General features: G+C 37.6%; 1 protein-coding gene across 9 annotated transcripts in view; it reads left to right on the forward strand.

Annotated features, from left to right (window-relative positions):
- The window catches only part of MDM4 (MDM4 regulator of p53), a 40,368-nt gene that overhangs the window by 6,655 nt on the left and 19,849 nt on the right, over positions 1–13,864 (forward strand). For 7 of the 9 annotated variants that reach the window (XR_003427945.1, XM_027082719.1, XM_027082718.1 and 4 more), the window contains exons 2-4: positions 8,998–9,109; positions 10,802–10,876; positions 13,060–13,193. Coding sequence is in view for 7 of the 9 variants with exons in the window: in XM_027082719.1 (XP_026938520.1) it covers positions 9,032–9,109; positions 10,802–10,876; positions 13,060–13,193 (287 nt within the window). In the remaining 2 variants the exon portion in view is untranslated. Of the gene's footprint in view, positions 1–8,137; positions 8,871–8,997; positions 9,110–10,801; positions 10,877–13,059; positions 13,194–13,864 lie in introns of those variants that run through there. The other 2 variants (XM_027082715.1, XM_027082717.1) reach the window with 2 other exon arrangements.

The raw sequence follows: 13,864 nt of genomic DNA on the forward strand, positions 1-13,864 counted from the left end.
ATACTTGAAGACAGAATGTCTTAATTGGGATGGAAAGAAACACTACATAATTATAATCACTATATATTAATCACTCACCAAGAAGATATAGCAGTTTAAAGCATGAATGCCTCTGATTAAAAATCCTTACAACAGATGAAGTGAAATTGGTAGAACTACACTGGGATCAATGGAGAGATCCACCATCATGGTGGGAGATTTCATTACATCTCTTAATTAATTGTATGTCAAGCTGACAGATTGGCAGAAATAGAAGAGTGTAAAAAACCAACAAGCTTAACCTAATGAACATAGAGTTTTGCACGCATTTAGTATGGAATTGATCATCAACTAGACCATGGTGAAAGCCGTAACAATTTCAAAGATCAAGTTTTATGCAGAGGGTGATCTCTCCCACTGTGTTGCTAAATTAGTGGTTAATCACAAAAACATACATTTGAGAAATACAGTATACATAGGCATAGCTATATAATTCATGGATTAAATAAATTATGGAAATTTAAAAATACCTACAGCTGAATGAGAATGAAGACTTTATATATCAATACCTATGAGCTGAATAAAAAAGTAGTGCTGGGGTAGGAGGGGGAAGGAATTTTTAGCCTTAAATATTCGATTATAAAAGGAGTAAACTAAGTGTCTAATTTATAATAATCAGGAAATGAACAGAATAAATTTTTTAAAGTAGAAGAAGTAATAAGATATGTTAAACAATATCACGAATGGAAAGAAGGATGCAACTGTCCACTAAATAAAGATGAAAAGAATGCTATCAACTATATGCCAGCAATTTTGAAGACTTAGACAAAATGGAAGAAGAAAAAAGCTTGAATAATCTAATATTTGTTAAGCTAAAGCAGCAGTTAAAAGTCTTCCCACAGGACTTCCCTGGTGGCGCAGTGGTTAAGAATCTGCCTGCCAATGCAGGGGACACGGGTTTGAGCCCTGCTCCAGGAAGATCCCACATGCTACGGGGCAACTAAGCACTTGTGCCACAACTACTGAGCCTGCGCTCTAGAGCCCATGAGCCACAGCTGCTGAGCCCGTGTGCCACAACTACTGAAGCCCGTGCACTTAGAGTCTGTGCTCTGCACCAAAGAGAAGCCACCACAATGAGAAGCCTGTGCACCACAACGAAGAGTAGCCCTTGCTCGCTGCAGCTAGAGAAAGACCGCGCACAGCAGCGAAGACCTAACACAGCCATAAATACATACATACATAAATCTTTCCACAAAGAAAGCACTGGGTTTTATAAGTTTTATAAGTTTTATAGGTCAGAAATCTTTCAAAGACTAGAACATCTCAATTTTGTTATAGAATTTTTTTTCAGGCAATAGACAAATAGGGACTATTTGCCAGCTAACCCTGACATCCAAATGAGACAAAAACTTGACAGTGGAAAATAACAGACTTATTTCATTCACCAGCAGAGACTTTACAACCTAAACAAAATATTAGCAAATCAAAACCAACAGTATGCAAAAAAGGATAATATCCAAAACCAAGTTGGATTTATCTCAGGTGTGCAAGGATATCTATATTAGAAAATCCATAAATGAAATTCAAAATTTACCACATTAATAGATTAAAAAACCAAAAAAATCATGATCATTTTGATAGGTGCAGAAAAAGCATTTTCTAAATCACTCTTCCATGATATAATCCTTTTTTTAAAAAAATTTATTTTGTTGAAGTATAGTTGATTTACAATGTTGTGTTAGTTTCAGGTGTACAACACAGTGATTCAGTTACATATATATTCTTTTTCAGATTCTTTTCCCTTACTGGTTATTACAAAATGCTGAGTATAGTTCCCTGTGCTATACAGTGGGGCCTTGTTATCTATTTTGTATGTAGTAGTGTGTATGTCCATGATACATTCTTCTTTTTAAAATTTTTTTTAACCACATTAAAAAAATTTATCTATTTGGTTGCACTGGGTCTTAGTTGTGGCAGGTGGGCTCCTTAGTTGTGTCATTCGAACTCTTAGTTGCAGCATGTATATGGGATCTGGTTCCCTGATCAGGGATCAAACCCTGACCCCCCTGCATTGGGAACTCGGGATCTTATGCACTGTGCCACTAGGGAGGTCCCCATGATATATTCTTAATGAGGAGCAAAAGGAACCCTTTCAAGATGATAAAGAATAACCATAAGAAAAAAATAGAGAAAACATGTTATGTAGGGAAACATTAGAAGCACTCCCTTTAAAATCAGAGACAAAAATGCCTGATACCGTGTGTACTCAACATTGTATTGACAGTCCTAAACAGTAATGTAAGATGAGTAGAAGAAATTAGAGGCACAAGAATTGGAAAGGAAGGAATAAAATTTTATCTGCAGGTGATATGGTCATTTACATAGAAAACAGAAGGATCCACAGACAAGTTATTAAAAATAATTACGTAAGTTTAGCAGGTGACTGGATATAAGATTATTGAAAGTCACTTGTATTTCTGTACATATGCAAAAACCACTAAAAAGCAGTGGAAGAGAAGGCATCACAGTAGTATCAATATCAACTTTAGAAATCAGTCTAACACAAATGTGCTAGACCTCTAAAGGGAAAATTGTACAACTTTTCTAAGAGATATTAAATAAGATCTTAATAGAGGAATGTGTCATGTTAATGAATTGAAAAACAGTTTGATCTATATATTAAATGTAATTTCATTCATAATCCCAACAGGGATTTTCATGAAACTTGATGATGCTAAATTTTATATAGAAGAGTTAAGGACCCAAGAATAGCTGGTCACTTCTAAAAAGGAATGGGAGGGGAAGACTTGCCCTGTGGGATGGCAAGACTCCTGATAAGATAGAAGAATTAAGATAGTGTCAGGGGCTTCCCTGGTGGAGCAGTGGTTAAGAATCTGCCTGCCAATGCAGGGGACACAGGTTCAAGCCCTGGTCCGGGAAGATCCCACATGCTGCCGAGCAACTAAGCCCGTGAGTCACAACTACTGAGCCTGTGCTTTAGAGCTGGTGAGCCACAACTACTGAAGCCCACGCACCTAGAGCCTGTGCTCTGCAACAAGAGAAGCCACGGCAATGAGAAGCCCGCATACCGCAACAAAGAGTAGCCTCCGCTTGCTGCAACTAGAGAAAAGCCCACGTGCAGCAACGAAGACCCAGTGCAGCCAAAAAAACTTTAAAAAATAAACTTAAAAAAAAAGTGTCAAATTGTATAGACAGGAAGATCAGACCAGTGGACTAGAATAGAAAACTCATAAACACTCATGCATGTTGATACACGACAAAGGTGGCTGTCAGTCAAGAAGGTCATGTTCAATAAATTCAGCTGGGAAAAAAATGGCCATCCATATAGAAAAAGAATAAAACTGACCTCTAAAAAGAAAAAAGTCAACTCTAGACGGATTAAGGGTTTAAATGCCATAAACAAAAATTTAAAAGTTTTAGTAGACATCCCCCTCCCACACACACACAAATCTTAGTAGACAGTCTAGGTGAAAATGAGACCTTGGAGAGTAAAAGATTGTTTAACCCAGGCAGAGATCATTGACTAAAAAATAGAAGATTGATAAATATAAATTTGACTTAATTAAAATTAAGTTTTTGCTCAAAAAGATTTTTCCACCTTCTAGAAAATGGAAAGGAGGTTAAAAAATGGGAGAAGATATTTGCAGGACATCCAATTGACAAAGGGTTAATATTAAAAATATATATAGAACTATTACAAATCAGTAAGTATAACAAAATCAATTTGAAAAGTGTGTAAAAGACAACACATTTCACAGAAGAGGAAACACATATGGCTGATAAGCATGTAAAGAGATAGCATCATTAGTGATCAGGGAACTGTAGACCAAGCCCATACCTATTTGATTGGGAAAAATTAAAAAGTCTTAGGACATTAGATGTTGGAAAGGAGGTAGATTCACAGGGTATCTTATACATTGCTGATAGGATTATAAATTGGTACAAACACTTTGAGGACAGTTTGGTGTCAGATCCTAAAGTTGAATATTCATATATGCTATAACCCAGCAATCTGTCTTGTAGATATGCCCATGAGATACTTTTTGGCACATATAGAAGAACGTTAATAGCACTATTCATGATAGTGAAAGCCTAGAAACAACTCAAATGTCCATCACACACTGGAAATATACAGCAAAGTAAATAAAGAATAAAATACGCTATGACATGGATGAACATTGAAAACATTATGCTAAATGAAATAAGCCAGACACAAGGACAAATATTGTATGATTTCATTTATATGAGGTACCTAGAATGGGCATATTCATAGAGACAGAAAGTAGGGTAGTGGTTACCAGGGTCTCTGGGGAGAGGGGATAGTGAGGAGTTATTGTTTTATGAGTACAGAGTTTCAGTTTGTGGTGATGAAAAAGTTCTGGTGATGCATAGTGGTGATGGTGTACAACATTGTGAATGTACTTCATGTCACTGAATTGTAAATTTAAAAATGGTAATGGGGTAGGGAAGGGAAGGACTGGGAGTTTGGGATTAGCAGATGCAAATTATTATATATAGAATGGATAAACAACAAGGTCCTACTGTATAGTACAGGGAACTGTATTCAGTATCCTGTGATAAACCATAATGGAAAAGAATATGAAAAAGAATTTATATATGTGTAACCGAGTCACTTTGCTGTACAGCAGAAATTAAACACAACATTGTAAATCAACTATTCTTCAATAAAATTTTAAAAAATGGTAAATTTTTATGTTATATGAAGGAACTCAAGTGACAGGGAAGTAGGAATTTATTTTAGTGAAACAAAAATTCCTAAAATTACATACAACATACTTCCTTTTTTGTGAGTTAAAAGCAGCTAAACTGAAAATATGTACTTTTTAGGATTCCATTTTGATGCAGTAAAGTGCATAAAAAGGAAGGGAAGAAAATCAAAACAATTCAGGATGATTGTTGGGAGGAGGCAGGGGAATGGGAGGGGGAATCTTATGGGTAAATATAGACTGTTGCCAGAGTCCTAGTTTGTGGATGTTTATTGCATTATTAAGAAAACTCAAGTAAAAGTGGGCCATGTGTGGATGAACAATGAGAGTATGTATTGAAGGAAAGAATTGTGATTAATTCTGTGTACTTGAAGTCTAATGGGAAAAAAATATTGCTAAGTGGGGACTTCAGAGCTGTTCTGAGTTTAAAATCTTGACTTCAGCAGTTTCCTAATTGTGTGATCTTGGGCAAATAATGTCCCTGTGCTTCTCTTGCTTCATTTATAAAGTAAGGATAATAATAGTGCCTACATCATAGGATTATTTAAGTATTAAACAGATTAATATATGTGCTGGTACAGATTAAGCTCTATATAAGTCTTTGCCATTTATTTCTTATGATGCTATGTGCTGAGTTCTGTGGGATGAACATCCCATTCTATGCGTTGGTTCTGGTGGTCTCGCTTGTAGTCTGTCATGCAGCTGGAGTTAGGTGTCACCTGAGGCTGGAATGTCCCAAGATGTGTGATACTTTGGAGGGTATGGTTGGAAAGCTGAGCTCAGCTGGATGACTGAGCCTCTCCACGTGGCCTTTTTGTGTGGTCACCAGTAGAGTAGCCAGTTGGGAGATGTGGTTTATTGGGGGCCATTTTTGGAAATTGTCCAAACTATTATTAATATTTGTATCCATCGTGTTGTTCTACCATGTACATAATTGACAGTTTAGGCACTGGGAATATATTAATGAACAAATAAATAGAAATCCCTTCCCACTTACAGCTTATGTTTTACATGATAAAAATTAAAATGTATATACTGTGTTGGTTGGTAACAAGGACAGTGAAGAAAAGAAGAATAAAGCAGGGAAGGAGATAGGGAATACTGGGGGCTGGGAGTAGCAGTTTTTAAAATGTGTGGTCACATTTAAAATGTGTGGCCTCATTGATAAAATGACATTTTGAGCAAAGACAAAAGGAGGAGGTTAGGAGCCAGAGGGGCAAGGGTGGAAGCAAGAAAACCTTTACGAGCTAAGGCAGTTCAGAGATGGGCAGTTTGGTTAGTGTAGTAATGACGGAGGTAGTGAGAAATGCTTTGATTTTGGATATATATTGAAGATAGAGCTTCAGAATTTATTCATAGACTGGGTGTGAAGTGTGAGAAAAAAAAGGAATTGAGGATAACTTCACGGTCATTGACCTGAGCAACTGGAAGGATGGAGCTGCCATTTAATGAGATGGGGGAGACTATAGCACTAGCAGGTTTAGGGAGATGAGGTGTTTTTTGTTTTTGTTCTTGTTTAATTTTTGAATTTTATTTTATTTATGTTTTTATACAGCAGGTTCTTATTAGTCATCAATTTTATACACATCAGTGTATACATGTCAATCCCAATCGCCCAATTCATCACATCACCCCCCCCACCGCTTTCCCCCCTTGGTGTCCATATGTTTGTCCTCAAGATGAGTTTTTTTTTTTTAGTAAGGTTTGAAATGCCAGTTAAACGCTATTTGCTTTAAAATGACAAGTTATGGGACTTCCCTTGTGGCACAGTGGTTAAGAATCTGCCTGCCAGTGCCGGGGACACAGGTTTGAGCCCTGGTCCAGGAAGATCCCACATGCCACGGAGCAACTAAGCCCGTGCGCCACAACTACTGAGCCTGTGTGCCACAACTAATGAAGCCCAAGCACCTAGAGCCTGTGCTCCACAACAAGAGAAGCCACTGCAATGAGAAACCTACGCACCGCAACGAAGAGTAGCCCCCACTCGCCACAACTAGAGAAAGCCCACGAGTAGCAACGAAGACCCAGCACAGCCAAAAAATAAACAAACAAATAAATAAATTTACAAAAAATCCCTACAAGTTATGCTTGTATCCTGTTTGACTTCCCATTTTGTAGCAAGGGAAGCTGATAGAAGTGTTGCAGGAAAGAGAGTGGGGCATGAGAGGATGGTCATGTCCCAGGTCTCAGGCAAGTCCGAGTGTGGGTTCTTGGCTTTGCGCAGGAAAGAATTCAAGAGCAAGCCGTAGTAAAATGAAAGATGATTTATTCAGGGAGAAACACACTCCGTAGAGAGAGTGTGGGCCATTTCGGAAGGTGAGAGAGGCACCAGGGTATGGGGTTGTCAGTTTTTATAGGGGTGGGTAATATTATAGGCTAATGAGTGGGAGGAGTATTCCAGCTATATTGGGGAAGGGGTGGGGATTTTCAGGAATTGGGCCACCAATTTTTGACCTTTATGGTTGGCCTTAGAACTGTCATGGTACCTGTGGGTGTGTCATTTAGCTTGCTGATGTGTTACAATGAGTGTATACTGAGGCTCAAGGTCTAGTGGAAGTCAACTTGTCCTCCATCTTGGACCTAGTTGGTTCTAACCAGTTTATGTCAGGTTCTTAGGCTGTGCCATTCTTTCAAAGGTTGTGTTGCAGGAAGGGGGAACCCTTCCAGGGCCCGAGAGTGGGCTCTTGTCTAACACTCAGAAATGAATTGTCTGAGTAGACACACGTGCTGACAAAGCAAGAGACTTCATTGGGAAGGGACGCCCGGACAGAGTAGGAGGGTAAGGGAACTCAGGAGGACTGCTCTGCCACAAGTGGCTTTCAGTCTTGGGTTTTATGGTGATGGGATTAGTTTCCGGGTTGGCCAGTCATTTTGACTCAGGGTCCTTTCTGGTGGCGCGCAACCGCTCAGCCAAGATGGATTCCAGCGAGGAGGATTCTAGGAGGTTAGTAGGACGTGGACTGGCGTCTCCTCTCTCCTCTTGACCTTTCCCATATTATTCCGGTTGGTGGTGGCTTGATAGTTCCTTACCAAGGATCTCCTGTCCTAAAATAACTCATGCAAATTGTTACTGCTTTGCTTGGCCAGGGTGGGCAGTTTCAGTCAGTGTTTTACCTAACAGTTGTGCCCTGCCCCCTTCCTGTCTCAGAAGGAGGGTTGAATTTATACTTTGTTGTCATTAATAAGTCTTCTCAGAAGAGTGAGGAACCTTGTTAGCTGTAAACCAGACTCTGTTGATTTTTTTTTTTTTACAATGTGGACCAGTTTTTAAGTCTTTATTGAATTTGTTACAATATTGCTTCTGTTTTATGTTTTGGATTTTTGATGGGGAGGCATGTGGGATCTTAGCTCTCCGACCAGGGATTGAACCCACACCCCCCTCATTGGAAGGCGAAGGCTTAATCACTGGACTGCCAGAGAAGTCCCCAGGCTCTGTTGATTTTTTTATTTATAAATTTCACTGACTTTTGTCACCTTTTTACTAGAAAAAGTTCTGAAGGTAAACTCAAGTTTATTTAAAAATTTATTTTCCTTCTCTATAGCTTTTTTTTTTTTAAGGACAAAAGTTAAAGGTGAAAAACTTTAATTAAACCTTACCCTTTATTTCAGTTCATGCTATATCTTTCCTTTGATGATGTATGTCCACCTTGGTTCAACCCATTTTATAGGTATTTAGGTATTTACTCTTTTTAGGTATTTACTCTTTGGGCTTGGCACATTTTAAAAGCTGCTTTAACTGATACTGAATATTTTGACTCTGACTTTCCTGTGGTCTCTTGCCAAGACATGTTGCAACATGTTGCAGAGGTTTTCCTTGGTGCTCTTGGAGTCTTTAAATCTATTACTTAATCTTGGTAATTCCCCCAGCCCTGCATCTGTCTCCTAGGGGGTGCTCTTGAGCACTGTCCAAGAGAGGAGGAGATACCAGAGAACTGGGGAGGTAATGATTGCAAATTTCACTTTCAGCCAAAACAGTTTACTCATTATCATCAGTGTAGAGGTTGGAGCATGCCTGAACCTGTTTCTCTTGCAGGCTTCACTTGAGGGAAGTATAGATGGTTCTTATTCTTAGTGAAGCTCTTCAGTTTTTTGCAGGATCTGAACTAGAAAGTGATCAGAAGGGTAACAAGAACCTCAGCATGGGTACATTGCACTTGTGTAGGGTGCTGTGATATATGTGTTTCTTTTACTTCTGCTGGTTGCTTTTTTTGTAAATCCTAAAGAGAATTTTCTACTTTAGAAGAGATTTTTACAATTTTTTTCCTTTTAGATTTATCAGCAGACTTCATTTCACCACTGCCAAAATGACAACATTTTCCACCTCTGCCCATTGTTCAACATCTGACAGTGCTTGCAGGATCTCTCCAGAACAAACCAATCAGGTAACTTATTTTTAGGCATTCCTATTTTTCTTTAAGTTTTTAAAAATTAAATTGGGTCATGTAACTGACTTCACTGACTGTAGGATTTCATTCAGAGCAGAAAAGATTCCTTTTTTAAATGTCATATTAGGGAAACTAGTAAACAGTATCAATGCTTATAAATTTGAATTGATCATTGATTAAATAAATACTTGGAGGTTACAGATTGCTCAAAATGGCACATTTTAAACACCTATCCTGTTTTAGGGTATGGATGGCTAGTGGAGGATTTGGGGCCAAGTTATATATTTGTCTTCCTTCTCACTTCATTGTATATAATTTGTTTTCTTTAAAAATCAGTTTTAAATTGTAAATATAGTAAGTGTATTCTTATAAAAAATTCAGTCTTTATCATGTATTTATAAAGTATTTATCTGTAGAGATTCCTTTGATCATCTCCTCCCTTCTTCTGCCTAAGTCCCTTCCCTCTGAGATAACACTATTATCAATTTGGTGTGTCTTGTTCCAGATCTTTTCCTCTAACATAAAATACATAATTTTGTTTTGTGGTTTCATAAACATTGCACCATATATATATTATGTACCTTAATTTATGATAAAGATGGAATTTGATTTGATGGGGGAAAATGTGGCTTATGTAATAAATGGTTTTGACTTAATTGGCCATCCCTGAAAGGAAGCAAATGAAGACCTCAAACCTTGTACAAAAACAAATTCCGGAGAGATAAAGATTTAAATGTAAAAAGTGAAATGATAAAAAATATTAGAAGAAAATTTAGGAAGTATTTTGAAACTTTAGAATAAGAGAGACCTTAAATAAGACAAAACCAAGGAGGGACTTCCCTGCTGCAGTGGCTAAGGCTCCATGCTCCCAATGCAGGGGGCCCAGGTTTGATCCCTGGTCAGGGAACTAGATCCCACATGCATCCCGCAACTAAGAGTTTGCATGCCGCAACAAAGTAGCCCGCCTACCACAACCAGTGCAACCAAATAAATAAATATTAAAAAAAAAAAGACAAAACCAAGGAGGCTGTAAGAGGATGAGAGAGACAAATTTGATCATATAAAATGAAAAAAATTAAATTCTGTGACTAAAGACAGACTGTATAATCAGAGTCAGGAGATGGCAAACAAAGTCACTATTCCTTGTATGTATATACCACATCTTGTTTATCCATTCATCTGTCAGTGGTATTTAGGTTGTTTCCATCTTTTGGCTATTATGAATAATGCTGCTATGAACAGTGGTGTACAAATATTTGTTTGAGTCCCTGGTTTTGGTTCTTTTGGATATATACCTAGGAGTGGAACTGCTGGGTCATATGGTAATTCTATGCTTAACTCTTTGAGTAACTGCCAAACCATTTTTCACAGTAGCTGCACCATTTTACATTCCCCCTAGCAGTGCTCAAGGGTTCCAGTTCCTTTACATCCTCGCCAACACTGGTTATTTTTTTCTTTTCTTTTTTCCTGTTATTATAGCCATCCTAGTGGGTGTGAATGTGCTGCCTTTTGAAAACGTGATTTTTCAGGAAGTTAACAAGTAATAGACTGATCTTCTGTAGTTATTAGATGCTAAGTATGAACCAGGGTTTGTTAAAAAAAAGTTTAAGGAGATTTGTTTTTCCCTTGGGGCTCAGAAACCAGTCTAATTGAAAAGTAAATAGCAAATTTATTTTATGTTTATATCAGGTACGACCAAAACTGCCACTTCTGAAGATTTTGCAGGCAGCAGGTGCACAAGGTGAAATGTTCACTGTTAAAGAGGTAAGCCATCAAAGAAAATTCTCAGCTTAAAGAAAAGCTGAGAAGTATAATAGAAGCCTATGAATGTTTAGTTCTGAAATCAGGCCTAAGAAAGGAAGTTCTATTCCTGTGGTACTGGAGAGGCATCTTTTGTTGTATTTTAAAGACCATCGAGGGACTTTCCTGGCAGTCCAGTAGTTAGGACTCCGTGCTTCCACTGCAGGGGGCATGGGTTCGATTCCTGGTTGGGGAACTAAGATCCAGCAAGCCGCATGGTGTGGCCAAAAAAAAAAAAAAAAAAAAAAGACACTGTCTATGATTTACAAGATATGCTGTGAGGCAGGAATTAAATGCAGTAGTTTTTCATTATAAATCTGTCAGATACTCTTTTGAGCACTGTGAGTTATTTTAAACATGCATTTAAATAACTTATTTAGTTTCTAAAGTTTTCTTTTAACACAGAAACAAATTGAATTCTTTAAGTGGAAAAGACTCAGTATTAAAATGTTAATCTCTTTGAACTGCTTGGATTTAGTAGGGTGAAGATCGAACCCTTCTTAAACAGAGTAAACAAAATTCTCAAGCTTCTTTTTGACTTTTCATAAAAGCTGTTAGCAATGCTATGCTCCTGAGTCATTCTACCTCTCAAGGAAACAAATCTGGAGGCATTTCAGATTTTCTTGAATACTCATATTTCTTTTATCATTTTAAATTAAGTTTGTCATTTTGGACTTTGTATGTAAAATTCTGGTAAGACTTTTTTCCAAACTGTTATTAAAGTGTGGATTTTTATATCAATAAAGTTGTTATAATGCATTATGCTGTCTCCTTCAGTAGCATGGCAGAGTTTGCCTGAGTTAAGACAGAGTTAATTACATATGTTTTATGGGGGAAATGTTGGACGGAGTCAGTTTACACAGTAAGCTCTTTATTATGAATCTTGACACTACTTGGTGCATAAAGAGGAATTTCCTAGTTTTTTATTTTTAAATATTGGTTATCAGTATGTGCATTGAGGCAATATGGTATAATGAGAATAGTAGCATATAGAAATTCAGAGTAGTGTTTTTGAAGATCTTGTTTTGTATACTTGTAGTGGATTTATTTTTTTCTGGAAGTTGGACAGACATAAATATAAAACTTCCAGGACATCCCCGGTGGTCCAGTGGTTAAGACTCCACGCTCTCAATGCAGGGGGCACAGGTTCAATCCCGGTTTAGGAACTAAGATCCCACATGCCGCATGGCATGGCCAAAAACAAACAAACAAACAAACTTTCCTCCTTTTTCTTATAGTAGGTGTTCTTTCTCATCTTATTTTTCTCTAGATATTTGATTAGATATGAGAGCTCCGTTAATATTGGGACATGTTGCCTGGGATGGATGGGAGCCTAAGAGCATCATTGCTTCAATATAATGGAAACAGTATTAGGAAAATTTTTGTGCAAATATCTTATAATTCTTGGGAAGTCAGGGCCTAAAGATAAAGATAGCTACTTTGGTCCGTTTGTGATCTGTGATAAAATTATTACTATCATTAAGTGAACTTAACTATTAAGCAATTAAAAAAAAAATCTATCACCTGGAGGAAAATCTATCACATTAGGAAAATTGGATAACTTAAAAATTTTGAATCAAGAACTTGTGTGTGTTCCCTCCCATTTTGTGAACTCTGTGAAAAAGGTCAGGTAGACTAAATTTTTATTTGATAAACACTTAAATTCTGTTTTATGCACTTATAGTGCTAATGGCTTATTACCATTGTACTTCATTTGCCAAAAAGACTTAAGTGAACATACATCAAAGCCTATAGTAGTTATGTGCCCCTGGACTTGGAAAATATTTTTATGATCCAGGCAAATTTAAAGTTTATTACTTCTAGTAATAGAACAGACCCCTTTACTTGGACTGGTGAGAACATTAAGGGGATACTAAGTAAATTCACCACTTTTTCTCATTATCAGACTGGTACATTTTTATTCTAAAAAGTAAGGGTCTGATAGTGTCCAGAATGATAATAAGTAGATGAACCGAGTAATTGGGGGCAACTGTCCTTTTGTAGGACCCCTTACACAAGCACTGACAGTCATGTTCATTATATGTTACCTCTTTCTCTGGTAAACTAACTTACCTTATCTCCTCATTTAATTTGTGTTTTGGGCAGCAGCTGGACAGATCTCTTCATAGTATGTTGTTCCCATGTAGGTCATGCACTATCTAGGCCAGTATATAATGGTGAAGCAGCTTTATGATCAGCAGGAGCAGCATATGGTATATTGTGGTGGAGATCTTTTGGGAGAGCTACTAGGTCGTCAGAGCTTCTCTGTGAAAGATCCAAGGTAAAAAGAGTGAGGGTTTGTTTATCTTTTCGGGGTGCTTATACCTAACCACTTAATCTCCATAGGTTATTAATGGTTATTTAATCTTTTAGTCCACAAAATATTTGTTGGGCCTACATATATCAGGTGATTGCAGGCACTGAGAACATAGTAGTGAGCAGCACAGTGTCTAATTTTATGGAGCTTAAAGAGTAGAGTGAGACAGTAGACACCCTTCCCCATCTTAATCGAATCATCACATCAATACATGGTAAAATTATATTATGATAAGTGTTACATAAAAGAGGTACATGAGGCTGTGTTGGAGGATGGGATTTAGGGTCTTAGGGGTGGAAGAAAGGTTCCTTGAGGAAGTGATATTTGAGTTGAGAGCTGAAGGATAATTAGTTAGAGGGAGCTGGTTGAAGGAGAGCTTCTGGCAGATTGAACATCATGTGTAAAGGCCTAGGTAGGAGGGAGATTGATGTGGCGAGATTAGAATTTTGTGAAACAGTTGTTATAGAGAGGAAGAGTGAGCTGATGAGAGAAATGTAGAATTGCTGGGCAGTTTGAGGTTAATGATGGGCTTCATAAGAATCATATTAGAGCTATTCTTACCTGTTGCATGGCATTCTCCAGCTGCACAGGGTGTATGGTTATTGACTTACACAGTCAAAAGCTAATTAGTAGTT

The sequence above is a fragment of the Aethalodelphis obliquidens genome, unplaced genomic scaffold (assembly GCF_003676395.1).
Source record: "Aethalodelphis obliquidens isolate GAN/ISIS:26980383/991018 unplaced genomic scaffold, ASM367639v1 scaffold48, whole genome shotgun sequence".
Classification (NCBI taxonomy): domain Eukaryota; kingdom Metazoa; phylum Chordata; class Mammalia; order Artiodactyla; family Delphinidae; genus Aethalodelphis; species Aethalodelphis obliquidens.